Here is a 27,633-nt window from a genome sequence, read left to right as displayed (position 1 = left end):
AGCTGGTGTCACATTCTTCTGGACAGTTTGCTTCCCGTTAGACACTGATGTAAAGTTTGTGCTCAAAGTTGAAGTAAAAACAGAAATTAGCAGTCCCAGCTATATTTTCCGAAGATACAGTCTGTTGTTTTGAGTTGGGGACTTTTTTAGCTTTTAATCAGTATGTGTAGCGAACTGTATGTGCTGTGTGTGTATGAGTATGTTTTAGTACATTTTGTCTTAATATAATAAATATATCAGATAATTTATAAAATAGATAGTAGGTCTACATATTACAGGGTCAGAGGCTTTACATATGCTGAGTTTCCCTCCAGTTTTACTTGTTGTTGATCAGACTGCTGAGCTTTACTGCCACCTACTGACGTAAATAAGAAATATCAGCTTAACCAGTTTGTTTTTCTTGCATACTGTATATCTGAGAATTTACTTTAGTGCCTGCTCAGCTTATTATAAGACATATTTATCTGATGAATTTAACTTGAACTTATGGTAAACATGGGAACTGTGTCTTTAAATTGAATAAAAAGTGTACTGCAGAGCTTGTCAACCTTGGAGTCAGGACAGCAGAGATGCAGGAGATGCAGATCGATATGTAGTTTAAAAACTGGCTGATTGATATTTGTTTGATATGTTCTTAATGTTAACCTTATAATAGCAAATACTGAACATTGTGATTTTGATCAAATAGTTTAGTGCTGATAGAGACTTTAAAGCTAGGCTAGAAAGGGGTATGAAACCCTGTAACACCTCTCAGTTATAACTCAACATATAAACTTCTGTTTTGCTGCAATTATTTCAGGTTCAGTGCTTTATCTGTACAATCACTTATCATTCAGACTAACAGGCTAAACGTTCTGTGCACTTTTCCTCATACGGTGTAAGAGTTGGGGCTCTTGCAAACCCTGCAGGTTTGGGGATTCAAACTATAGTACCATGTATATATTACTATTGTTAACTTTGCTTTATAATTGCTTTAACCATCCCAGAAAGTCTGAAAATGTAGAAAGCGGAAAGAGTTTTCTAAAAACTTCCAACAATGGTGAAACTTTAAATATCAAAATGTGCTCTAAGACAGAATAGTTAGTTTCATAATTCTGGATTTCATTTCACCTTCTTCTTCTTCTTCTTCTTCTTCTTCTTCTTCTTGTTGTGACACAAATGTATTTATTGTGCATTTATTATTCACTGATAGTCATTGATATTTATTTAATTTTTACTTTAAAGAAATATCCATATTTTGGTTTTAATAGTGTGTCTGGCTTCTCGATTTGGACTTTGTCCTACAGCAACTTTGAAAAATATTAGGTTATATTTTTCAAAATAAGACTAACTTTAACTTAACTTCAACTTTTTTAACTTCAAACTTTTTTTCAGTGATAGTCATCTTCTGATATTTAAATGCCTATTTCCTTGGTGAACTTGAACAGCAAACTGATGTGTGAAATATGCCATTGTCATGTAGAGAGACAGCTGTCACCAACAAATGCCAGTGTCTACAATGCGATGGGACAGCTGCAGCAGAACAAAATACTGTATATGGCACAGAGATAGAGATAGGATAGCCTAATCAAAGCTAATGATTGTGCAGATTTTCTGCCAAGGGGCTGGTGAATTTATTGCCTGATCAAAAATAGCAACTTTATAATGTTAAATCGCAGCAAAGTTAAACATTTATTAAACAGTTGAAATAGAACGTGTGTGCTGGAAATGAAAATGTTTTTTTTGATAAACGTATCCTCTGATACGGGTTGTTTTAGTAGTTTATTTTTTCAGGCATATTTTCGACAGCCGAAAACGGACCTTCGCCTTTATAAAGAGTTTCTCCGTCTTTCGAACCGTCTCAGTTGTCGGTGAGGCCGGCGGGGCGGATCCCACACTACAGTGAAAGAGAAAATAAAGCAACACAACAATAATAACAACTTGGCCGATTCGTAAAATTCGCTAGCAAGCTCCCCTGTGGATATATAACAACAAGGTGGGTGAACCAGGAGCCGTCCTATCAAGGGAACGAGGCTCCCGGCCGGCTGCTAGTTAGCACGCGTCGCTGTAGCCACTAGACAACCAAGCTAGCAATGCGTGAAGATGCTAAGTCAATGGTCTGTGCTAATGGAAGTGCGGCCAGGGCCATTTTAACAAACCTCAGAGATAACACCGGCGAGCTGCTAGGCCTTCTCTGGACAACAGAGCTCGTAGCTGAAGATTCAGCTTTGTAGCTGAAGTTATAATGAACATGTTTCGATGAGGAGATATACGGGATTCAGAGACGTGCTCGGTCTACTTTACACACAGTTTAACCAAAGTTAGCCAATTTCTGTGATGGAAATAGTTTTGGGGCTTATGGGTACAGTCTGACTTGGTGACTATTGTGTTACGAAGCTATATTTAATGTTTGTACTGTATGTTGTTACACCTTGCATATTACATTCGCACCACATGTATTAGACACCTAGCTGTTCTGCTTTACTTTCGCTATTTAAATCCCACCTCAACCGCTGGTACTTCCTTCTTTATTCCATACAACGTTATGGTTACTCACTACATATTTTAGTCTTGACAATACATAGTTAATCTCTCTGACGTCTATCTGTCAATGTGTTTATCTAGGTCCACTGTATCATGCATATGACGATGTCAGGTTTTTTGAAAATGCAACCATTTAATCTAGATGCAAACATTTTAATGGTTATTTCTTCTGCGTGAATCATTTGTGGCTCATTTAACTTTGTGTTGGAAATTAATGTACTCGGGTTTTTGAGTGATTGTCAGATGAAACAAAAACAATGTAAACAATTGCAAATGTAGGTTTGAGTTGGGAAAATTGTGATGTACTATTGTGTCCAACCTTATCTCTCCTCACACCACCTAAACTAAGGATATTGGCTGATACTTTTCACTAATCAAGTATCGGTGTTCTTTTCTGTAAATTTAAAATCTGTATGCTTCGCTGCATGAAATCAACTGGAGTCATTTTTATGTAAGGTAACATGAGGCCAGTGATTTCTGTGGCTCTTAAAGCTGAGTCAGGGGCCTGCTGTGGTTGAATAAATGCAATGTATAATGACAAAGGAATGGTATCTGCTCCAATGGATACCAAGCCAGAGTATCTGATCGGTGCATTTCTATTACTGTCTGACACTAAAGGACCAGATGACTAATTAAACTGAGAAAATAATCGATAATGAAAAGAAGCGTAAGCTTCAGTCTTTTTCTCTTGAGGCAGTCCTTAATAGTCATCATGCAGCATTTATTAGAGTGTTTCAACTAATGCTGATGCCATTTTCTATCGATTCTTTGCTGATGAACTTATGTAATTGTTGAAGGCATCTCAGAAGGTAACCTCTCACACTTTTATTTCTAGATGCCCTCAGTGATGAATGCAAATGGACCTCTGCAGTCTGTCAGCCCAGATGTGGGATCCGCTCCAGGGTCAATGGGCAGTCTTGGACAGTCCGAAGTCTTGAAGCAAGTGCTGGGTGTCATCGATAAGAAGGCCCGCAACATGGAGAAGAAAAAGGTGAGTACTCTCAATATCCATTTTTTCAGGATCCCACCTGATTAACCCCCCCCCCCCAAAAAAGTGTGGCTACATCTCTGTTGTGTATACTATGAGGCATGATAGGTGTCAGAAAGCTGAAGTGCCCTACAAGACTAAAGCTCAGACACCAAGAATCTCTCTATGTAATGTGTCACGATTCATAACAGTTGGCTGCATTTTTTATGTTGTATTACAGAGCAAACTGGATGATTATCAAGTCAGGAAGAATAGCGGGGAGTGTCTCAATGCTGACCAGCTGGTGGGTACACTTCATCGTTTTGTACATAAACTATATGTAGTGTCATTCATACAAAGATTTCACAACCTAACAATGTGTGAAACATCTAATTTTCTTTTCTCTTTTTAGGAGGCCCTATCCAAATACCAGGAAGTTATGAATAACTTGGAATTTGCCCGTGAGTTGCACAAGACGTTCATCGCAATGGGACAAGATGTAAGGATGACTTGGGTTTTCTAAAAATGTTCCCTCCACCTTGATCTTGTATTAACTCAACTTTTTGTGGCTCACCCATATTATCATTAGCTTCAGAAGGTGGTGAAGAAGTCTGCGAGGAGGGAGCAGCTACAGCGGGAGGAGGCGGAGCAGAGGAGGCTGAAGACGGTTCTGGAGCTGCAGTTCCTCCTGGACCGGCTGGGAGAAGACACTGTGCGGCAGGACCTGAAGCAGGGAGTTAGCGGCTCACCGCTTCTAACAGATGCAGACCTCACAGCTTTCGATGAGTTCTACAAGTTAGTGGGGCCAGACCGTGACCAAAACATCAGGTTGGTTTAAGGCATTAATACCTGTCAGGCAGATGACCTCTACTACTACTACTACTACTTCTTGCCTTTTTTAACAAGGGTATTCATACAACTTCTCTCTACACTTGCAGGTTGGTTGACCAGTATGAAGAAGCATCTATGCACCTCTGGGACCTGCTGGAAGGGAAGGACAAGTCTGTGGTTGGAACGACATGTAAGTCAAATCTAACTTGGAGTCTACAAATGGCTGCAAGCAGTAGAGCTCAATGTTTTTGGTCAAACGGCTGCAACAATTAGTTGATTGATCAATCAGTCCTTCAATAGAGAATTATTCTGCAGCTATTTTGATAATCAGTTTATTAATGCAAGTATATTTTTAAGACAAAGGATTGAAAAAATTCACTGGTTCCCACAATATAATTATTCAGTGGTTTTCTTGGACTTCTATGATGGGATCTTGGTTGATGCACAAAACAAATGATTTGAAGACGTTAACTTGGGGTCTGGAACACTGATGGGACACTTTATAGACCAAGGATGAATCAATTTATACAGAAAATAATTGGCAGGTTAATCAATATTGAAATATTTAGTAGTTGCAGCTCTACTCTAATTTATAGCTAAATTAGGTTTGTTTGTTCAATACAAACTTTGGCTTTATTTATATGCCCAGCTGGTGGTGAAAATTGTTGGCAGGACATTATATCACATGGTTAGTGACACAGCAATTATCAACAAGCTTTTTATTGTGTTGAAGCTGGCAATAAATACTTTGTCACATCCTTTTCAGTGATCCCAAGGAAAGGTAAATAGAGATGGGAAATGCTCCACACAAAACCTCCTTGTCAGACGGTTCTTCTCGGCCATTAGCCAGTCTTAATATGTTAATGTAGCATGTGCATTGTATTTTGTTAATGCAGCATGTGTGCGGTGCTCTGATGTGAATAATCAGGGCTTGGGGATATTGGCGTACTGCATTCTCAGCAATCTGGCCTCAGGACTCGCACTGCTGCATTCTGCTTGGGGGCTGAGCGCTGTGGGCTTATCCTGACTCAGCAGCAGGGCAGGGTGCCAGTGGCTCAGTCGCCTGTGGTTCCACTGGTCAGATCTCTGGAGCCACATTAGGATACTGGTGACCCAGTTCACTGTAGTGACACCAGCCAACCCCTTTCACCTCAGCGAGGACGTCTCACTTGTTGGTGACTCAGGGTGATATTTAACCAGGCAGCAGCAGACTTCTTGGCCTGAAGCACGAGGCAGTAAAGGAAAGAACATTGACCTGCTTTGCCTGAAGGGCCAACAGTTGAAATGCCTGACCTAGCTTAAGGACTCTTCTGGTGATTTCTAGTGAATTAGAGACCATGATTGTGCTCTTGTGGCATATTTCTAATCTAGTCTGTCAGCAATTTAGATATTTTACGCCCACGTCTAATATTTTTTCATGTGACTGTTGCTTTATGGCAGTTTGGCCCTGAAACACATTTTCTCAATTGGCTGCTTACTCTTGGCAACGGGGTCACTCGAGGGATGCACGATGATATCGGCAGCCGTCAGTAATTGCCGATAATTGCTTTGAAATGAAATCTCAGCGTCAGCCTGAAATGAACTTTTCCGTCTATCACAGGCCAGAACCTGACACTGTTATTAATTATGACATTTAAACAAAATGTGTCGACAGTAGCAGGTTTCATTGCTTATGTTGTCATGCAACTGTCCCTCATGGAAGCTCATGTAAATAAGCTGAGTTTTTGTGTCAAAATGATACCTACAGATGTTGTTCTTTTGATTTCAAGCTGTAGCTGTTGCTCAATCTAGTAATGATCACTGTGAATGTTACTGAGGATATTTAGATTTGATGTGTGCCCGGGCCACAGTGTTGAATTTGTGGCCCAAAAAAGCACTGTATTTGGCTTTGATTGTACCAGTGTTTACATTCTTTCTAGCTCAACTTCTTACAAAGGTCACATGGCCTTATTCCTCATTTCAACTATCTTAAAATTGTGATTGAATGTCTGTTTTAATGGCTCGACTTTCCAACAAATTGCTTACCACGTTATCTGTCTTATAGACAAGGCACTGAGAGAGACTTTGGACCAGGTTCTGCTGAGCGGGTACTTTGACCGCGTTCCAGCGCACCAAAACGGCGTGTGCGAGGAGGAAGAAGAGGAAGAGGCAGCCTCAGCGGTGGCAGGAGCAGCAGCAGCAGCAGCAGCAGCAGCAGCAGCAGTAGTAGTAGCTGAATCGTCAGAAGCAGAAGAGCAGACTGTTGATCCAGGTCTCTTAAGTCATACTGCAGGAAACTGTCAATTTTTAAGATGCTAATGTAATCAAGCAATAAAAAGATCAGCGTTGCATTCTCTGACTTGTTTTTCTCCTTACAGAAACTGAAATAATTGAGGAGTTCACAGAACCCATTGCGGTGGAAACGACAGAGGTGAGATTAATTTACCCTTTCCAGTGAAGTTCACACTGATTATATTATTTTTCAGTGTGGTGCTGATGTTGTTTTTTGTTCCCTCTCCAGTTCGTAAACAGACAGTTCATTCCAGACAGTACTTACAGCGGCAGTGAGAAGGAGCAGGGGGATGAGTGGACCACGGAAACAGAGGTATGCTGCAGGATGTTTTTCTGCAATTGAAGACTTTTTACTTCCTTTGTTTTCTTTATTATTTGCTTAGCTTCTTTGATTCTAATGTTTATTGCATCCTTGAAGCAATCTGGCCTCAAATAACCTCCATTTTAATATGAGTCACACTTCAGCTGCTGGGGCAAAGGTCCATATTACTGTTTCAGTTATTTCAGGCGAAGTAGATCCTAATCATCAAGCACATTTAAAATACATATAAATTGAGCTAATTTTTTAGAAAAACTGCAAAATTTCAAGAGATGTCAAAAAACCTTTACAGGACTTGGATTAATCATCACATGATTTGTAAGTAGTTTGTAACTTGCAGAGTTTGTAAAGGAGGATGTTTAAATTCAAACTATTAAGAACTTCAGTGCATGCAGATTGTCATCCTTCAGGCAATATTTTGAGAATGTGAAATATTGTATGCTACCTAATGCAGCCACATGACATCTGTATTTTCTTGTGATGTTTGGATAAGTCAGTGCATCATATCAGATGTTCGCGACTTGTTTTGAACGTTTTTTTTTTTGCCTTTTTGCCGGTCTGAGTACAGAGTAGACAAATATTTGTCAGAGGTTTGATCCAGTTGGCCAATATTTGATTTTTACTGACTCGGACTCAGATTGGCAGAATCCTGCAAATGAATGTTGTGAGGGCTGCAGCCACATGATTGTAAAGACCACAGTGTACCCTGTTTTATAACTCATACAGTACGGTGTTAACTATAGATGTAGTCAGGAACATTTGTTGGCAACCTTGACACAATTCATGCTCAACAGTTTAAAGGTGCAATATGTAAGATTTGGCCATCTGTTGAATTCATACTTGCAACATTCATAGAGGCAACATTTTAGTAGGTAAAGTTTCTTATACAACACCTTTCAAAGAGCAAAAGGTCACAAGGTGCTTAACAAGTGAAATTAATATTTAAAAAAAACAGACAATAAAAATGGCAAAAGATTGGACCGCTAGCTGCCAGGGTAACCGCTAACTGCTATGGACTATAGCAGCCATTACCTACTTAGCTCAGTAAGCAGTGCAGCTAGCAATGCAGACAGTGCGTGCAGATTACCGTGGAAGTATTGGTGTTTACACTGCTAGGGGCTAGTTGGTTGGCATGCAAACTTAAGTCAATATCTCTGTAACACAATATATAGACGACAAAACTGTTAATTCTTCACATTGCTTTATTTATTCATGTTTTCAACTAAAATTCTTACATATTGCGCCTTTCTTTTTAATCACTCACTCAAAAGCATTAGCATTAAAATGGTGAATCGTTTTAGAGGCAGTACACTGTCGGTGTTGCCAGATTGTGGATTCACATTGTACGGGGTAAAACGGGCCTAAAACAGGTGGACAGGGTTTGGCTGGTTTAACATGAGTTCGAGCAATATATCAAAAATAAATTCATACATTTTATTAATTAGTTTAACGACTTGAATATGACATTTTTATTTAATCTGCTGAGATTAGGAAACCTAAAAAACACACCAGAGCTTTTATGTTTATGCACATCTGTATTTTGATTGTAACAGAAACCACTGTGCTTGCAACATTGTTGTTTGTTCTGCTTTTTGACAGCATGGGATTGTGTCTTCTCTCTTTTGCTTTGTTTTTCTTTCTTTTTGTGTGTGTGTGTGTGTGTGTGTGTGTGTGTGTGTGTGTGTGTGATGAACTTCAGGCTACTGTCAAGGCTTGTAGCAATTAAGTAAATTACGTAAAAACTATTGTTTTCTGTTTTGTTACTGAGTTCTAGAGCACATCAACATTTGAATTGTTTAATTATTTCATATTGAATAATGTTAATATTTGGGTGTCTTTTTTATCATTTTGGGGGGATTTTGGGCAATTGGCCCGGAAAGCATCAAACCAATCTGACATTACTGTATGTAGGAGGCTCTTCTGTCTGTCAGGCAGGTGTCTGAACACCCTCTGATGGTGTGATCCCTCATCATAAGTCTGCAGCATGTGATTTGCTCTGACAAGTCCAGGTTTTTGTGCAGAGGATGTTTATGTTCAAGGCACTGAGAAAATTCTACACTGGACACAAATTACATGTTTTATTATCAGCTATGATGTTTCAATTAACAAACGATGTGAATATAACCCCTCAGGTAGCGTCTAATCAGCTATAAACTAGTTTACAGTCCATCCTCCAGTTTTTTATTCACCTGTTGTATCCGTCTTCACTCTCAGGCAGTCAGTGCCATGCAGCAGCCGCCTGTGCAGTCTGCAGCTTCCCCTGTTGCCATGGAGACCCACCCCCTGAACTTGGTGTCTCCTGCGCCGCCTTCTGACCCCATGGTCAGGAAGCAGGTGGTGCAGGACTTGATGGCACAGATGCAAGGAACATACAACTTCATGCAGGTGAGGACTTTGTGCTTGGAATGACTTTTGACTGTAGAAATGAAACATGGTGCTCACCACTGCTCATCTGCTCTCAGGACTCTATGCTGGAGTTTGACGGACAGCCTATTGACCCTGCCATTGTCTCAGCGCAACCTATGAAACCCGCTCAGAACATGGACTTACCACAGATGGTGTGTCCTCCAGGTGAGTCTTACAAAGACACTCAGTTCTGATGTCATGTAAAAGGTGTAAAAGTTACACTTGAAGGCTTGAAATGGGTTTTCTGGTTTACTAAGGTGCAATACTCAAATCTTCCTAGTTCACCCAGAGTCCCGGCTATCGCAACCCAACACTGTTCCTGTCCAACCTGAGCCCACACAAGTAAGGCATCAAAATTAAACCGACAGTGCTGATTGTGTCGCCACCCTGAAGAGATTTTTAACAAATTATTTTTACTCTCAATGCTCTCAGGTTCCTATCGTCTCTCCAACTCCGCCCCCCATGTATCAGACCTCACACACGCCAGATCCTCGACCCCCAACAGAATCCATCGACCCCATCCAGGTAAACCCAGCTGCTCTGTAAGAGTCCCTTTGTGACTTAAAGGATCACATTTTCATTCATTAAATATGTTGTATTTGACAGATGTGTAACAGGATGAATTTGCTGGTTATAAACTGAGAAAAAATCAATATGTGCACTAATAATGTGAGATATTTTTGTGGTTGTAATTATTTTTTCTGTTAACCGTTAAGTTCGATTTGCTTTAGAATTTTACGTATTATTTATGACAATGAGAATCTAAATGGTGTTTAAAGGTCCTCCAAGCTGCCAAGAATAAAATTCTGGTCAAGTAAAAAGAAGAGAAAGCATTTGTTGGGTTGAGTAGCGACACCTTTATTGTTACTCGAGTGTCTACTGCTTGTTCAGATTCTTAAGCTTGTTTCTTATTCTTTTATCAGGTTTATTTAAGGATCTTTTCTTTGTTTCTAACTTGGACAAATGTCTTATTTAACCTGAGTTGTGCAGCTTTATATATTTAGATTTATTTAAAGACTTTCCATATACCCCAAAGCAATCAGAATCTACTTTTATTGGCCAAGTATGTGTACATATTCCTCGAGTACACAGAAATAGACATACAATTAGATAGACAGTAACTTGGATAACAGGATATTGTATTGGCGTATATACCGAAACCCAGCCTTGGTCCTGAATTGAGCTGACTGAAAGTAATAAGTATAAGGAGTCTAAACATACTGGATCGGCATGTTAAATGCTCACCTGGTGTAAGTGTTTAATTGTAGGTTGGTAAACGCAGAAGACGTGAGCTCAGCTATCAGCACACGTCATATTTAATTAACACCTGCCAAGAAAATGTAAAGAATTTGAATTATGAACCCTGTACTTAAATATAGGTAACATCCATTTCCCACACTGGAGGAAAAAAATGTTAATGCAACTTGGGTTATGTTTCCCCTCTTCAACAGGCCTCCCTGTCCTTGTCGTCGGAGCAGCCTCCACCCTCTACAGCTCTCCAACCTGCCTCTCAAACGCAGGTTTTCCAGCCTGTTTCCAAAACTCCTCACAGCAGTGGCATCAATGTCAACGCAGCTCCATTCCAGTCAATGCAGACAGTAAGGCCGGGGTTATGGCACCCAAGTCCTCATTGTTCAAACTTACTGAAGAATTACTCATTATCAAATAACGCCTGTGTTATAACCGTTTCATTCAAGTCAAAGAGCTGAATATCTGCCCAGTCATGTAGATAAACAAGTCTTTGTGCGTCACTGCCAGTGGAATCAAAGTGGAGCATTAATAACTTCCATTAGGAGTCCTGAAGTGCCATGTCATCATATGCAGTTGTGTTAGTTTGTAGTGAAGCAGCTTTATCCAGGAAATTGTTAGTAATGGACTTTACTCCTAATGAGCCTGTGACCTTTCCTCTGGTTTTGGCTTCACCACAATGTGGCCCTTGTTCGCCCCCTCAGGTGTTCAACCTCAATGCCCCGGTCCCGCCGGCGAGTGAGACAGAGGCTTTGAACCAGGCCAACCAATACCAGAACAGCTACAACCAAGCCTTCAACAGCCAGTCGCAGCATCCTGTGGAGCAGACAGAGATGCAGTCAGAACAACTGCAGTCTGGTGGGAAGATTTTCACTGTTTATTTTCCCATTATTAACTAACTTGATTGATTGTGGCAGATTTTTCTCTCTGACATTATGTTACAGTTAAAACTCCTTTATTTAAATACTGTATGTTAGATTTTGACTGGAGATTGACATGCCAACTCTTCTGGGCTTTTTTAGTAGTTGGTGCCTTCCATTCCCAAGACCAGTCAGGTGGCCATCCGCAGCCTTCCCAGCAGGGCCCAGGCTTCGGCAGGCAGCCTCAGTCCTTCTACAACAGCAGAGGGATGTCTCGAGGTGGACCTCGCAATGCCAGGGGCATGATCAACGGCTACAGAGGCTCATCGAATGGATTCAGAGGTAAAATCACGACTCACAGCCACAAATGGTTCCATTCATTTCACTCAAGCCCTTTAATGTTGGTGGTTCCATCTCAGTAATGTTTTTTTGTCATTCGGACATAGTTAGTAGGTGTCAGTTACTTTATGGCTTTATTTAGATATATAATAAGACATTTACAGAAAGAAGGGGCGTTGCTCAGTTGGAAAGTATACTTTTATTTTATTAAAGCCTCAGTCATACATGTGTTATCAATTTTACAGTGAAATATCCTTTCTTATCGATTTCAATTTTTGTACCTATGTTACCTATTTTAGCATGAATGAAAGAAGATAAACATAATGGAGGGCAGCGTTCTGGTCTCGTTGTTGTAAAAGTTTTGCTTTGTTATTTCCTCACTCTGTTGAGGTAAGAGGAGAAAAAAAAGATTCTGAATGTATTAGTGTTTTTAAGAACGATGAACAGGAAGTGCACTTCACCCTCTGAATATTGGACCTTATGCTACAGTTGCATTTACATTAAAGATGCTATAATTGTTTTTGTCGTTTTAGCCAACTTCCTGTTTTGCAGTTGCAGTCCCCTACTTTTATTTTCAAGGCAGCTCTCTTTGCCTCTTAGTTTTCTTCACATAGGTTACTGACCAAACGCTCTATGACAGTGATTACTGTTTGAATATTGAGCTATTTAACACTTATTTTAATAAGAAAACTACACTTACAGCAGCTTGAATTTGACGCTGTTCTGCATCAATTTAGATTCATTAAATGTTTGGGGGGTTTTTTTAATTGCCATCTAGGGGTGGCCGATCTGTTATCACACATGATTCACAATATAAATTGCAATCTTTTTCTTAAATCTGGAATGCCCTCTAGACTGCAGCCAGATTTGAAATAGCCTATGAATTTCTACATTTGTGCCCTTTTTAAAACACAGTATAGCATTGAAGATTTATTTCCTGGTGCAAACTCCTTGCTATAACTCACGATTGATTGTAAACAATGCATCACCAAAGGAAGAGCCACGTGAGCTAATTTGTCCAAGCAGCATGGCCATCTAGTTGACTACATCACTCATTTGCTGTGTTCATGTAGCGTGGATCCGCTAGTCAGTAAGGTTATGTAAAATCGTAGAAAAAGTCTGTGGCACTCAAGAGGGTAATGAGTTAAAAAGCCTTTAATTAATCATGGCTGGCGAATCACAACAATAGTAAAAACATGCCTACGCGTTTCAGCCAAGTACAAGATTGTGGATGCCTTAAAGATCGATCATGATCTAAATTGGACAGATTGCCCCTATTGCCAAAATACCTAATTATGGAGGTGCATGTCTGAAAGTCTGAGTCTCTAAGAAACAAATCTTAACTCTAAAATGTTCCTTTTTTCAGGTGGCTATGATGGTTATCGTCCTCCCTTTGCCAACACTCCAAACTCCGGTTATGGACCGACTCAGTTCAACACACCCCGGGATTACTCAAATGGAAATTATCAGAGGGTATGAAAGAAGCATTCAGAGCTCACACTAGCTTTGTTTGTGTCGTCTTTGCTGTTTGTGGGAGTAGTTTCTAAAATATCTTTATTTCCTCTGTTGCTCAAGGATGGTTACCAACAGAACTACAAGCGCGGAGCTGGTCAGGGACCCAGAGGCGTGTCAAGAGGCAGCACTCAGGCAATACGATCCTGAGAAGGCCTTTCATAATGACTGTGACTGACTTAACTTGCACCACACTGAAAATTCAAAATTCAAGAATGCATTTGCCCCAGCTCACTCATGTTCTCTTTTCTTTGTTCTTCATCAGTGGTATTATTCCTGTCTCTCTTAAATCAAAGTAATGCCTGCTTTGATATTTGGAAATATTGAATCATTTAAAGTTTTAACACACAAGCGAAGCTGTGAATCTAATCATTGATTTACATGCGCTGTGTGTTACAATATTCCTGTAAACTTGAAAGATTTCATAAGTTATTTTTTGTATAAAAAAAATGCACCTGCCACTGCTGGTCCAATCCATGGGAGTTTATTCCCTTTCTCAGTTCTTTTCTGTCATTTTGGTTCTAAAAAGGATTTTATGTTCAATGAGCTCCCGTTTCCTTGTTTGTAAATTGATGTTGCTTCAAGAGTTTCAATAAAGTTGTGTTGCATACCCATGCTTCAGCCTCAGTTTTCTGCTCTACAGTTTGTGCATGTGTCAGTGACACACTCCTCTAAATGCAGTCTTGCTCATCTTTGTCTGTGTTGTAAGCCAGTTTACAACATCGGTAATGCAGTCACTTTAAAAATGTGGTGTGGGTTTGAGGCAACTAACCACTGATGTGATGGTGTGAAAGACGTCACAATTGCTACCATCACATCACCTCAGCACAACACCTTCATATTATGACCCTGTGTTTTCTCTGAACCATTTTAATAGCTAGAAAGATCTAGATGCTTTGGCAGGTGGTGAAACGGCACCACCCAGTGGCTCATCACAGTACAGCTGACCTAACACTGAAATAATGAATTCTGCTCAAAACTCTTTTCAATCAAGGCTTTTATAGTAAATAGCAATTTCCTGAGAAAGTTTGTGGCTGCTCGTCTGACTTTGTCATCCAGATTTTTGTCTTTGTTTTTTGTGTTCCCACCAAGACAATGAGCAGGACGTTGCTTTAAAGTATAATTTAATCCTTATGTTAAATGTTACTTTGCAGTGGAAACAATTTCTGCACAAAAAAAGTGAATGTAAGGTTGAATATCATTCTGATGTTGGGAGGTACTTTGCCCATAGACAAGCGCGTTTAAAAGGGCTTTTGTCCCCTGCGCTGGTGCTCACAGGCACAATTCGCATGTATCCTGTCTAATAAAAAAAACTCATTACATGTTTCTATATTTAAAGTATTATTACTCCATAACATAAACCGCTGAACCCGATCCTATTGTCTGAACGCAGAAGTATAGATGCAGCAATAGACCATGATCTCTACAATGTAGTTTGATTGGAGAAGAATGGGTTACTCACAATTACTTTATCATCTTGCTCTTTTATAAATATCAGCAATGCTAAAAAAATAAAAAAAAGTCATCAAAATAAGTCAGATCCATGGTTTAAGCTTTCAAATAGCCTTCTTTGACCAACCAAAACCCAAATGTATTCAGTTTACTATTTACTATGTTTGCATAAAGTCAACCAGTCATGTTTAATTTTTAATTGGATATATTTATCGCGTGTATTTCTCAGGGATACTGACTTAAACTATTAACCAATTATCAAAAGTAGTTTGAAGCCTTTTGACTAATCGTTTCAGGAGTCGAGAGCTCCGCCTGGGAGACAAACCTCGGGGCCAACTCTCCTCACTTCCTCATAGAGCGTCGCGCTGTTTTGACGTCATGCCGGGGGGTCCTCCATGAACGGGTGTCTCCACGTGAGAGTATCAACAGCGTGATGGCTGGCGTGTGAATATACGACTTGTTGGAGTTTTCAGAAGATTAAACAACAGTCAGCGCGTCTGTATCTGAAGGTATTTAGAGAAACTCGAGATGCGAAGTGACGCTTTAATTCTGCGTTACTTCCTCCTCACTTTGCGCTGTTTTTTAGATTTCCTGCTGTCGTTAACTCTCATTTGTTTTGGCTGAAAGTTAGCTCCAGTCAGTCATTCCTCCCCGCTCAGTTGACAGCACTTTATGTGTGTAGCTGAGACGATTATGTCGCACTGTGTCGCTGATATTCGCTTCCGTGCGTTGATGTGATTTTTTTTTTTATTTCCCTTAGCAGCTGTGAGACGATGGCGACAATCCGCAAGAAGGTCGACAACCGGATTCGTGTCCAGATTGAGAATGGAGTCGCTCTGCAGCATCGGACCATGTTCGTGGTGGTGGGAGATCGTGGAAAAGATCAGGTAATGTCAAAACGATCAGTCTCAGTGGCAGAAGACTGTTTTTTTAAAGATTAGATTCGTCAGTGTGGCTAACCACTCAGATCTGTCTGTGATCCAGGTTGTCATTCTGCATCACATGCTGTCCAAAGCCTCCGTCAGAGCACGACCCTCCGTGCTCTGGTGCTACAAGAAAGACCTAGGCTTCAGCAGGTAAGTCAGATCGAGCTGTTGGTCATTTATTGTGTCCAACAGGAGAAACGGGGGGTTTGATGTGTGTGAAATGTCTGAAACAGCAATCGGAAGAAGCGCATGAGGCAGCTGCAGAAGAAGATAAAAACCGGAACGCTGAATCTGAACCAGGATGACCCGTTTGAGCTGTTCGTGGCTGCGACCAACATCCGCTACTGTTACTACAACGAGACACACAAGATCCTGGGAAACACCTTCGGCATGTGCGTCCTGCAGGTGAGTCAACTTCACCTCAGCTGGAGACCGACAAGTGTTGCATATGATCACAAATGTCCCGCCTCTTTTACATCTCTGTCACAACTGTTTGATAACCACATTTGAGAGATCACTGCAAAAAAAATCTGTATATCGACCAATATATCTGAATCTTAAGTGCTTTTGTTTTCTGTGTCAAACAGGATTTTGAAGCCATCACTCCCAATCTTTTGGCAAGAACTATTGAAACAGTAGAAGGAGGCGGTATAGTCGTGCTGCTGCTGAGGACGATGAACTCTCTCAAGCAGCTGTACACTATGACTATGGTAAGTCTGTCGCCTGTTCTCTCGCCTCCACGCACGGCAGATTGTGTTTGGTCATCGTGATGGTTTGGGATCATTGATGCTCGTTCTCTTGCAGGACGTTCACGCTCGATACCGGACCGAGGCTCATCAGGACGTGGTGGGAAGGTTCAATGAGAGGTGAGTCCTCCTCCGGCTTTCACTGGATTTGGAGCATTTGTGTTCGATGGAACGACAATTTTATTAAATTACTAGTTTTGTGTCACTGTTCCTAGGTTCATTCTGTCGCTGGCATCCTGCAAAAACTGCGTCGTCATCGACGACCAGCTCAACATCCTGCCGATGTCCAGCCACATGGCAAACATCAAGGCCGTCCCTCCAAAGACTCAGGTGACTTTATTAGAGTAGAAATGATCAGTCATAGATGTGACAGGCATTTTTCACTTTATAGAAAAATCTATATGCTCTAGTGCTGACCGATGACCGAATCACAAAGAGATCACTGAACGATGTGAACATGTGCCATTAAAAAGAAGAAGCTATATCGCCATCACATGATTGAACAGTGTTGTGTGTCATGAAGGCCGAAGATGCACAATGAGGATTCACAACAATAAATTCACTGCTTGTTTGTACAAAATGTAGATCACACATTCCCCCAGTGATAGCTTTTCTCAAAAATTATACTTTCATTATACAAGCCGTTACATTTTTAGGCCTCTTTAAAATTATTTTTTTCCCATTTGGAGGAGCCGCAGGTCTTTGGTGCAGGGACTCCTTGCTGTTAAAAGATTAAGGCAGAAACCTAAGTTTCTCTGATTTCTGACCAGTTCTCTCCTCCCCTTCAGGAGGACGGTTTGTCTCCTCGAGAACAGGAGCTGAAGGATCTGAAGGAGTCCCTTCAGGACACGCAGCCTGTGGGTGTGTTGGTGGATTCCTGCAGGACTATGGACCAGGTGGGGACCTCTCACTGAACAGAGTGCAAAGATCATGACAGCCTTCCTGAGAAATTACACCTCAGTAGTCGTCCCGTTTTGTTTCAGTCTTGATAGTTATGATATTAAAGTTTCTAATGTCCTCTAGGCTAAAGGAGTGCTGAAGTTCATTGAGGCGATCTCAGAGAAGACTCTGAGGAGCACCGTGGCTCTGACTGCTGCCCGAGGTCGGGGCAAGTCTGCAGCACTGGGGCTGGCTGTTGCTGGAGCTGTGGCTTTTGGGTACAGATGAGTTTCTTATTGTCCGACAAGTAAATCAGCCTGTTAATACTGTAAAAAAATGCTGCTAATGCTTGCCTGACATTCTTTACAGATACTCCAATATCTTTGTAACCTCTCCGAGCCCGGACAACCTCCACACCATGTTTGAATTCATCTTTAAAGGCTTCGATTCTCTGCAGTATCAGGTAGACTGCCCAGGAATCCTCTCTGTGCCAGAGACAGTATGTTCGTGTTGTGAGCACACACCACTTCATGTCCTGTTTTGCATTTGTAGGAGCATCTCGACTATGAAATCATCCAGTCTTTGAATCCCGAGTTCAACAAAGCTGTGGTGCGGGTGAACATCTTCAAAGAGCATCGGCAGACGATTCAGGTAAACGAGACCAGAGGACTCTTCTTCATTTCCTGTTCTTTGCAAAAGCAGGTGACCATGTCTGACCTTCCTGTTTATGTGACCGACAGTACATCCACCCAGGTGATGCAGTGAAGCTGGGCCAGGCCGAGCTGCTGGTCATTGACGAGGCTGCAGCCATCCCCCTTCCTCTGGTTAAGAAACTGCTCGGACCGTATCTGGTTTTCATGGCGTCCACCATCAATGGGTCAGTAATGGAGTTGAATTTACCTCATCAGATAACACATTACTTTAATCTGAAAAACATCGTGCACAAGGACATTTTGAGTGATTATGGATTTAATGACCAGTGAAGTAAAAGCGATATAAATAAATTGCTTGTTTTGCTCGACTACATGTCAAAAACCCAAAGTTTAATTTCATTATAATAAATGACTGAGGAAATTGGAAAATATTGATGTATTTAAGGAGCGGTCACCAGTGAATTTCTAGCGTTTTTGCTTAAAAATGGACCAAAGCGATTTGTCAATTATCACATTAGTTAATATTCTGTCAAATAATAAATTGCTTCATCATTTCAGCTCTAATTATTTGCATTTCTAACCACTGTGTTCCTTCATCTCTGCAGGTATGAAGGCACCGGACGCTCTCTCTCCCTCAAACTGATTCAGCAGTTGAGGCAGCAGAGTGCAGACAGTATGCAGAACATGTCGGCAGAGAACAGGACGGCTAACACAGCGAGGCTAGCAGCAGGTAAACATCTCTGTGTTTTACTGTGTGTGTGTGTGTGTGTATGTGTGTCTCTGTCATCTGTCTGACTGTTTGTCCACCTGTGTCCCTGCACAGCTCGATCGCTCCACGAAGTTTCTCTTCACGAGTCCATTCGGTACGCTCCAGGAGACGCTGTAGAGAAGTGGCTGAACGATCTTCTCTGTCTGGACTGTCTGAACATCCCCAGGCTCATTTCTGGCTGCCCACTTCCACAGACTTGTGACCTGTATCCTTGAGTTCAAAAGCCTTAAAGTTACTCGGCCTGCACACACACTTACAATATATCATACAAGCAAAACATTCAAAAAGTTCAGGAAAAATAACAACCCAGTGTTCAGATGGTTAGAAGTGTTTCTCTGGTGACATTTAATTGAACACAAGCATGTAGAGCAGGCAACCAATGATCATTATCACTGTTTTTCGGTCTGCTGATCATTTTCTCCATTAATCGTTTCATCAGAAAAATACAGAAATGTGCACATCGTATCACAAGTTTTAACGTTTTCTGATCACTCGTTTCGGCCGACAGGCGTCCCAAAAGATACAAATATTTAATTTACTTTCAATTAAAACAAAGAAAAGCAGAACATCTTTACATCTGACAAGCTGGAACAAGAGAACATTTGCGTTTTTTAAAAATTCCACAAGTCAAAGGTACGGCTACATCGATTAAAAACTAAAGATCAAATCAGGTTTGAATGCGATTGTCATCTCTGATACGTGTGCATTCTTTTTGCATCACTGTTGACGACCAGACGAAATATTTCTGACAATATGTGAGTCTAAAACAAAGCAAGTTGCAGTTTCCTCAGCCTGCACTGTCCAGATATTATGTGAACAGAGACACACTGTTCTGTTACCACAAAGCATCTGAGGCCTTCCTGCAGCGGCTGATGGCTCTCTATGTGGCATCGCACTACAAGGTGATTTAGTTTAGTTTGAATTCACCTCACTCAGCATAATAACTGACACACACAGTGTTGTTTTGTCTATTTTATTTATGTTTCTCTGCTTACTTTTTTTTTCTTTCTGCGGATCCAGAATTCACCAAACGACCTTCAGATGTTGTCCGACGCTCCGGCCCATCACCTCTTCTGCCTCCTTCCTCCTGTTCCGCCCACACAGAACTCACTACCTGAGGTCCTTGCTGTGGTGCAGGTAAGACAATATGATATTCTGTTTTTAATGGACAGGAGAGTGATGGCTTTTCCATGCATTCGAAAGCAAACAGCTAAGAGGTCGTATAATTTCAGAATAAAGACTAACTTCCATGAAATCAGCCACTCCTTATCAGTAGTCCGTTATTGATTTCATGCATTCAGAGACAATCTCCGGCCTCCTTGTCGGCCTGTTTATTGACTTGAATCACTACATTTGTTCTTCTTTGGTCCCTCAGGTGTGTCTTGAAGGAGAAATATCTCGGCAGTCCATCCTAAACAGTTTGTCCAGAGGAAAGAAGGCCTCTGGTGACCTCATTCCCTGGACGGTGTCCGAACAGGTACACACTGCTCACAAAGCTTTTCTCAAAATTACGGCGCACACGTTTTTTCCTCAATGCAAACATGAATCTTCCGCTCTTGTCTTTGCAGTTCCAAGACTCAGAGTTCGCTGGCCTCTCTGGAGGCAGAGTGGTGCGAATAGCCGTCAATCCAGACTATCAAGGGGTGAGAACATAAAAAGGTTTCAGTCTGTGTTTACCAGTTTTTAATTAGTCCGCATGTAACTCGTTTCCAACCTGTCCATCAGATGGGCTATGGCTCCAGAGCTCTCCAGCTGCTGCAGATGTACTATGAGGGCAAGTTTCCCACCATGGATGAGAGCACACACTCGAATCACAAAGAGATCACCTCCGTCAGCAGTGAGGTAATGTATTCAGCTGAAAGGCAGGAACTCTTCACTTGAAGTGTAACAAGAGTCAAAATACAAGTTAGGCAGATTAAACGCTTCTGACAGCAGCCGTCTTGTTGTCCAGGCCGTCATCCTGCTGGAGGAGGTGATCACTCCACGGAGGGAGCTTCCTCCTCTGCTGCTGAAGCTGAGTGAGAGGAGAGCAGAGAGACTGGACTATCTGGGAGTCTCCTACGGCCTCACTACACAGCTGCTCAAGTGAGTTCACTTGAATATGGAGAAGGGGAAGAGGGTTGTAATATTTTGCAGATGTAGAAATGTCAAAAACTGTTTTTGCAACCTGACAGGTTCTGGAAGAAAGCAGGTTATACTCCAGTCTACTTAAGACAAACCCCTGTAAGTATATAAAAAAAGCATTTTTAAGTATGATTCTGTACATTGTGCCGTTGTTGCATACTCTAAGTGTTATTTGTGGTTGTATCTAGAACGACCTGACAGGAGAGCACTCTTGTGTGATGCTGAAGGGGCTGAACACAGATGAAGCCCCCGAGCAGAGCCAGTGGCTGTCTGCCTTCTGGAAAGGTGAACTTTCCCTGTACTTTCTGTGCAGATCTGGTGTGTTTAAACTTATTACAGTGTGACTGAACAGTTGCCGTTTTCCTCAGATTTCCGCCGGCGCTTCCTGTCTCTCCTCTCCTACCAGTTCGGCAGCTTCCATCCAAGCCTGGCCCTCAGCATCCTGCAGAATAAGAAGTCCAAGGAGGAGACGAGCAGTAAGTAGCTAACATAATCAGATTGCCTCTGCGGCTCACAGACCTGAACTGACTTGTCTTTTTGATCTTCACAGCTCTCAGTAACTCTGAGCTGGCAGCCCATTTCAGCCCTTACGACCTCAAACGTCTGGAGTTGTACTCCAGGAGCATGGTGGACTACCACCTGATCATGGACCTGGTCCCAGCAGTGGCACGCATCTTCTTCCTCAAGCAGCTTGGTGACGTGTCTCTCTCAGCCGCACAGTGTGTAAGTTTCCCCTTATGTTATGGCTTCATCTAGTAAATACAGTATTATTGTCATATTTGTTGATTATCCCTGTTCCTTCTAGGCATTACTGTTGGGTATAGGGTTACAGCACAAATCGGTGGATCAGCTAGAAAAAGAAATTGAGCTCCCAAGCTCGCAGCTCATGGGCCTCTTTAACCGTCTGATCCGGAAATTTGTGCAAGTAAGTAGATTATTGAAGTCATAACATTTTAAAAAGAGGATGCCATGAAGTTTACCTTTGCAACAACATTAAAACTCTATTGTTCTGGCCTTTACTACCCTAGGTCTTCACCAGGATCCAAGAAAAAGCCATTGAGGCAGAGATGGCGACCACAAAAGACGTTTCCATGGAGCCGACTGCCAAAAACCTAAATGATGATCTGGTATGTGGTCAACAATTTTGATGTGTTTTTATTTATTTAATTTATTAAAACTTAACCAAAAATGTATCTGCTACCAACAGAACGAAGCGGCTAAAGAGTTTGACGAGAGACACAAGCAGGATGTGGAGAAAGTGAAGGAACTGGACATGGAAGAGTAAGTATGAGCTTTAATCGTGGTAGCTTTTGTCATTCTTCGCATGTTACATTTTAAATTAAAAAAATATACAAGGCAAGATTTACTGTAATGATTTGGTTTGAATTTATAGGTACAAGATCCGAGGAGATGATGAGGAATGGGGCGAGGTGTTGAAGAACGCAGGAAACACGGCCATCGTCAGCATCAAGAGGTGAAGTGACATCCAGGATCTTTGGCGGTAATCTTTGGTTGTTATAGAAACACGTTTGTAACGATGTCTTGCCTCCAACAGTGACAAGAAGAGGAAGTGGGACGGGGGAAATGCCGTAGCAAGCAACGGAGCTCCGCAGCAAGGGAAACAAAAGAAGAAGGAAATGCAACACGGCAAGTTCAAGAAGAACAAGGACAAACATGGAAAATTTGGGAAGAAGATGTGACAGTAAACAGTGCTGCGTTGACGGGACAGTGTGGGAACAAAGCAGCGTCAAAGTTGCCTGTAATTTGGATATCTTCGGATGAACTTGCAGATACTGAAGACTGGATATCCACTGAGATTTGTTTCTTTAATCCATGACAGTTTTTTTTAATCCCGCTCCCTGAATACACCAAGGTTCATACATTATGTCGTCACAAGTTTGGTTCTTAGATTTATGTTGAGTGCAACACTGCACACTGAACATCAGCAGAACATAACACACTTACTGTTGTTGTACTGAATCTGTATCATTTACTTTTAAGTTTTTCAAACATGTTCACAGTGTTTTAAGAGTTCCCTTTGAGTTTATGTCATGATTTCTACAAAAGCTTGTAAAAAGTTCATGCAAAGTTTTTTAAACTGAAATGTGAGGAGTATGGCTGGCTTTAGGTTCCACTGAGCAGGTCACTTGAACACTCGAGGCCTGAGATCAGTCCACTTCTGTTTGAGCTGCTGTTTCACAGTGTCTGGTGCAAAGATGCAGTCTATGGCCTGCTGGGAGAGCTTCCATACGGCTTCATGACTGAGACCAAACGTGGAAGCTGCCAGCTGATATTCCTGAGACAAGTCCGTACAGAAGACTCCCTTATCATCAGTCTGTGAAGATACGAAAACAATAAAAGTCATTCATGGTGAACTTTGATTTTGTCACTGTTAAGTGTCATCTTCGGTTCTGTGATATTGTTTGTTTTTATAAGGGTGCTTCACTGATTTTACACGTCAGTTTACTTATGATGAAAAGTACTACTCGGAGCTGTGGCACAGTAATGTGACTACTTCTAAACTGTTCGCTTAATTGGTTGAATGAAAAGGTTTTAGACAAAAGTCTAGTTATCATATGGGTAAGGGTTTGCACAAATTTGGGACGATGCTTGGCTAGTTTTCACTCATTTTTTCAAGTTTGGAAATACATTTGAATTAAAAAACAGTCCTTGAAAGATAATCTGGTGTTTCATCTACACAATGACTCACAAAGATCTTGTCATAATCACAAAGAAACTATCACATTGTTATTTTTCTTGTCAAATCTCATCAGAATTGGCAATAATTAAATCATGATCAAAGCATGCATTAATATGAACAACTGGTAAAATCAAAAATGTAAAAATATACATTGATTGCTGTTGGTATTAAGGAAATCTGTAAACTTTATTTTTGGCAGTTGCATTTGTAGTAATATGTGAAGTTAAAGGCTTAACATTAAGGATCCGGACATTAATGGTTTAGCTATCTTCAAAGTCCTTGAATTCAATTCTTAAAATTTTGTACACAAACAAGAGATGCAAAGAGAGGAAACATACACAAATCACACTTGGATGTCCCTTCTGGTACCAGTATTTGAAATGATGTTTGGAGTAACACGGCACAGTTTGTCCTTTGACATTTGACGTCAGACACAGCTCTGCAAGACAAAGAAAGTTCAGAAACTAAAAGTCAGCTTCGCACAATCAAATTAACAGTTAATCGTTTGACCTCAGTCTTACCCAGCGGTATGTTGTTCTTCACCACTTTGTCAACAAGACCTTCAGATCCGCCCACTTCAGGATGCAAGAAGGTGCCGTGACCGATCCTGTCTGGAGGAAGATTCAACAGCAGGTCCGACTCCTCCAGCTGTGATGGTACCTGCAACAGTTGTAGTTGTAATGTCGGAACACTCAGATAATGTGACTACAGATAATAAATTACAGTGAAAGTGTTGCGGTCATACTTCTGAGAGGTGCAGTGACAACTTCAGTCCACAGTTCTTGGCCCTTTGTAGGGCAGGAAGTAGGTCTTTGCCATGGCCAACCTTAAATTGAAAACAAATGAATAAACAGAAGAATATTTCTTTGGTGCACTGACACGACAAAGTAAAACTGTAATGTTCTTTTCTTTTCCAAAAGCCTCACACTTGACTGACCGTTGGGTCTCCACTGAGGTCGAGTCCCACCACCAAACCATCTGAGGACAGCATGAACTCCTCAGCCAGCTTCACTGTTTCCATGGCAACTTCAGTCCCATTCCTGCGGTCAATGGCCACCAGAAACCTTCAGGACAAAAGGGCTCATTTAGAAGTACACACTACTGTGGCAGCAGTCAAATTACTGGATCATCATAGTAAAACATCATGCAGTATTCTGGGGGTTTCATCACATCAGTGAAACAATAAAGGCTACGCATACCTGACATCAATGTCCACTCCCTCCTTTTTACACTGTTGGATGGCTTTGAGACAAGTTTCAACGTATGTCCTTTTTGTCAGTCCTAGCAAAAGGATCATCAACTGTTATAAGCCTTACAACAATCCTGATGATAAAATCGTGCATTCATGATATCAAGCTCCATGCTGACATCCTTACCTGTGTTTTTCTCCTCCCTTGGAGTACTTCTCAGCTCTAAATATTTGACACCATCAGCTGCAAACTCTTTAATAACATCTGTAGCCACCTAGTGGGAAAAAAGAAAAGAAACATTTGTCATTGATATTCTGGATGAAAATGAGGAAAAAGACAGCAAAACTTAGTTTTAACTTGAACAAACAATCCTCACCATCAGGATATCCTCCTCCGTGTTCACCAGCTGTTGGATGACCTTGAAGACCTGAAAACATCTGCAGACATGCACACCATTTTGTTTCAATGCTGATCCCCTTCTGAACTGAATACTGCTGCTGCTATGGAAGCCCATTTCTGCCAGTTAAAGATCAAAAGTTGATAAAACTTAGTCTTGATGTCACAATTCTGACTTTTTATCTTATAATTGTTAGTTTTTATCTCATTATTTTTTACTTTTTTACTTATAATTATGACTTTTTATCTCATTATTTTGACTTTATTTATAATTATGATTTCTTAATTTTGACTTTTTAACTTATGACATTTTATCTAATAAGTTCTACTTTTTATCTAATTATTTTTGACATTTTACCTCATAATTATCAGTTTACCTCATAATTATGACCTTTATCTCATCACTTTGACATTTTAATTCATAATTTTGACTTTTTGTCTCATTATTTTGACATTTATCTCATCACTTTGACTTTTCATCCCATAATTATGACTTACTTCATAACTTTGACTTTTTTATGTCATCATTTTGGCTTTTTATCTCGTAATTATTACTTTTGATATCAAAATTTAGACTTTTTAACTTATAACAATGACTTCTTATGTCATCACTTAGACCCGTTATCTCATTATTATGACTTTTTATCTCATAATGATGATTTTCCATTGAAAAATTTTTTTCACCAAGCTTGGTTTTCACCGTTTATTTCTTTGACTGGGCTTCCCACTGAACCTATAGAAACTTATCTACTCTGTTAGCGACTGAATTATTTCTACATCACCCACCTGAAGAAACTAAGGAACGAATGAATGAAATGACCGAGACTTAACCATTTAATAGACCCAGTTTTATTCAAACAGTCGCGTTAACTCTCACTGAAGTACAGTTCAAGGTGTAATAGACATGTATACGCACTCGTCCAGTGTCCTCCGCTGGCCTTTGCCGATAGCCGTCATGCTGTGCTCAATGTTGAGATGAGGTTTTCGGCTGAACAGTTTCTCGATGGTTTGGTAGCTGACGGAGCCGTTGAGGTGAGCGTGAAGCTCCTGGACACAGTCAGAGCGCTAATGTTAGCATGTAGCTATCACAAACGTCCATTCACTCTCTTTAAAACTCCTTTAAGTCCCTTTTCCTCCAAAACGTCTTCAATACATTTGTGACTTACCACTTTTGGAAGCTCCCGATAAAAGACATCAGCCTGACTATCCATCACGAATAAAAGAAAAAAGCCTGAGTTAGTTTGCGAGCTTTAACTTGTGATCTGTCACATACCGCTGACATCCAGCCTCTGTTTTCAGTGCACTTTTGTTGTTGCATCGCCAAGTGCAACAAAGAAAACCCTCCCCTTCGAAAAGGTTCCGCCACTTCCGCTGTGCGAAACTGTGAAATTCTTCCTTCACAAGTTTATAAATGGTCTTAATGTGATGTTTTCTATCTGTGAATTGTTTCTAGTAGCTAGAAATACCTCCAGATTACAATTTAACTGCACCTGCACATTTAAAGTCTTGACAGTTAAGTTACAACGACACCTGCTAACTGTAGGATTTCATAATTCTCTTTTTAATGAACATAAATGTTGTCATCTATAAAACTAAATGGAAAATCTATGATTAGATCGACCATAAAAAGACAATGCATTTATATCTAGTTCTATACATAGGCTTACATCATTGTTTCCCTCTGTATTTGGGTCATTTGGCATCTTCATGGTATGAAATGGCAACATTGGGGAAAATTAATTTAACTTTGGGGAACATATTTCCCACAGCGTTTATAGGCGAATATCTTTCAGGTGAAACGCCATCGAGGAGTTGTGGTTTGCTCACACATTCTGTATGATGCTATATTAGGCAGGGTTATGGAAATGAAGGACATATAAATGTAGTAATTACACTCACTTTCTCCCCTATGAGCTCAGTTCATGTGAATAATATGACCCCTTTTCATCTTCAGCTGGACATCATGAGGGTAATAAAAGCATACACACTGTGTTGTGCTTTTTTCAGTCAATACCTGTAGAAGCGTTAGATAAAAAGTTTTGGGAATGGGACAAATCAGCATCCAGACACATATGGGCTGGAACAAAACCGAGAGTAAGAATCAAAACTCTCAGACAGACAGTTAGAGACTAGCTGGTGAACATAATGGGACATCAACATGATTACACAATTGCAATGGGACAGAGCTTATTTATTCATTCTCTACTTATTTTCTATATTTTTAAAAAGGCACACTAATGTTAAGAGCCCTCAGCAGTATAGATAAGAAAATTCTCATGTTGGAAATGAGCAAATCATGTAATTCTTGTAACTGTGATCCTGCCACAATCCTTTACCTGAGCCAAAACCTCTGAATCTGGAGGGATCAACTATCATCACTCAAGATATCACTGCTTGTTTAACAACTAGCAATGTTCTGTTAGAGATTAGATGAAAGAGACCACAATGGGTGAATCCAGCTGTATACCTGCCAAATAGGAAATGATAATCTGTTGGTTGAATGAATGAGGATGTAATAACC

The 27,633-nt window shown here is 40.7% G+C and overlaps 3 protein-coding genes across 4 annotated transcripts; 2 read left to right on the top strand and 1 right to left on the bottom strand.

Annotated features, from left to right (window-relative positions):
* Positions 1 to 1,834: 1,834 nt before the first annotated feature.
* caprin1b (cell cycle associated protein 1b) lies at positions 1,835 to 13,886 on the top strand. The gene is made up of 18 exons (XM_084363194.1): positions 1,835 to 1,975; positions 3,359 to 3,514; positions 3,732 to 3,794; positions 3,903 to 3,989; positions 4,080 to 4,318; positions 4,429 to 4,511; positions 6,366 to 6,572; positions 6,679 to 6,731; positions 6,822 to 6,905; positions 9,126 to 9,296; positions 9,374 to 9,482; positions 9,598 to 9,659; positions 9,750 to 9,842; positions 10,769 to 10,915; positions 11,270 to 11,423; positions 11,588 to 11,767; positions 13,131 to 13,237; positions 13,340 to 13,886. Exons 2-18 carry the CDS (start codon positions 3,359 to 3,361, stop codon positions 13,424 to 13,426), a joined length of 2,082 nt encoding a protein of 693 aa, XP_084219320.1. The 5' UTR covers positions 1,835 to 1,975; the 3' UTR covers positions 13,427 to 13,886.
* Positions 13,887 to 15,118: 1,232 nt separating this feature from the next.
* nat10 (N-acetyltransferase 10) lies at positions 15,119 to 22,859 on the top strand. Of its 2 annotated transcripts, none has more exons than XM_084364089.1 (29): positions 15,119 to 15,237; positions 15,489 to 15,615; positions 15,713 to 15,804; positions 15,888 to 16,059; positions 16,242 to 16,364; positions 16,459 to 16,520; positions 16,616 to 16,730; positions 17,189 to 17,296; positions 17,424 to 17,557; positions 17,649 to 17,742; positions 17,832 to 17,930; positions 18,020 to 18,156; positions 18,538 to 18,662; positions 18,756 to 18,906; positions 19,507 to 19,603; positions 19,722 to 19,838; positions 20,077 to 20,178; positions 20,270 to 20,344; positions 20,427 to 20,543; positions 20,653 to 20,786; positions 20,876 to 20,924; positions 21,014 to 21,110; positions 21,194 to 21,301; positions 21,376 to 21,548; positions 21,631 to 21,750; positions 21,854 to 21,952; positions 22,033 to 22,106; positions 22,219 to 22,299; positions 22,381 to 22,859. In XM_084364089.1, the coding sequence occupies exons 2-29, from the start codon at positions 15,502 to 15,504 to the stop codon at positions 22,523 to 22,525; spliced, it is 3,114 nt and encodes a 1,037-aa protein (XP_084220215.1). In that variant the 5' UTR covers positions 15,119 to 15,237; positions 15,489 to 15,501; the 3' UTR covers positions 22,526 to 22,859. The 2 variants fall into 2 exon arrangements, with proteins under 2 accessions (XP_084220215.1, XP_084220216.1); XM_084364090.1 differs by having other exon boundaries at positions 15,121 to 15,237; positions 15,492 to 15,615.
* On the bottom strand, positions 22,633 to 26,415 carry mapda (N6-Methyl-AMP deaminase). The gene is made up of 10 exons (XM_084364091.1): positions 26,279 to 26,415; positions 26,029 to 26,159; positions 25,093 to 25,153; positions 24,903 to 24,990; positions 24,726 to 24,807; positions 24,464 to 24,590; positions 24,272 to 24,352; positions 24,048 to 24,186; positions 23,865 to 23,965; positions 22,633 to 23,160 (listed from the first exon to the last, which is right to left on the bottom strand). Exons 1-10 carry the CDS (start codon positions 26,321 to 26,323, stop codon positions 22,969 to 22,971), a joined length of 1,047 nt encoding a protein of 348 aa, XP_084220217.1. The 5' UTR covers positions 26,324 to 26,415; the 3' UTR covers positions 22,633 to 22,968.
* Positions 26,416 to 27,633: the final 1,218 nt, after the last annotated feature.

This window comes from Pagrus pagrus, assembly GCF_965226575.1.
Source record: "Pagrus pagrus genome assembly, chromosome: 10".
In the NCBI taxonomy this organism is placed as follows: Eukaryota; Metazoa; Chordata; class Actinopteri; order Spariformes; family Sparidae; genus Pagrus; species Pagrus pagrus.
The sequence above is the reverse complement of the archived record's forward strand: the minus strand, read 5'-3'. Positions and strand labels throughout refer to the sequence as shown.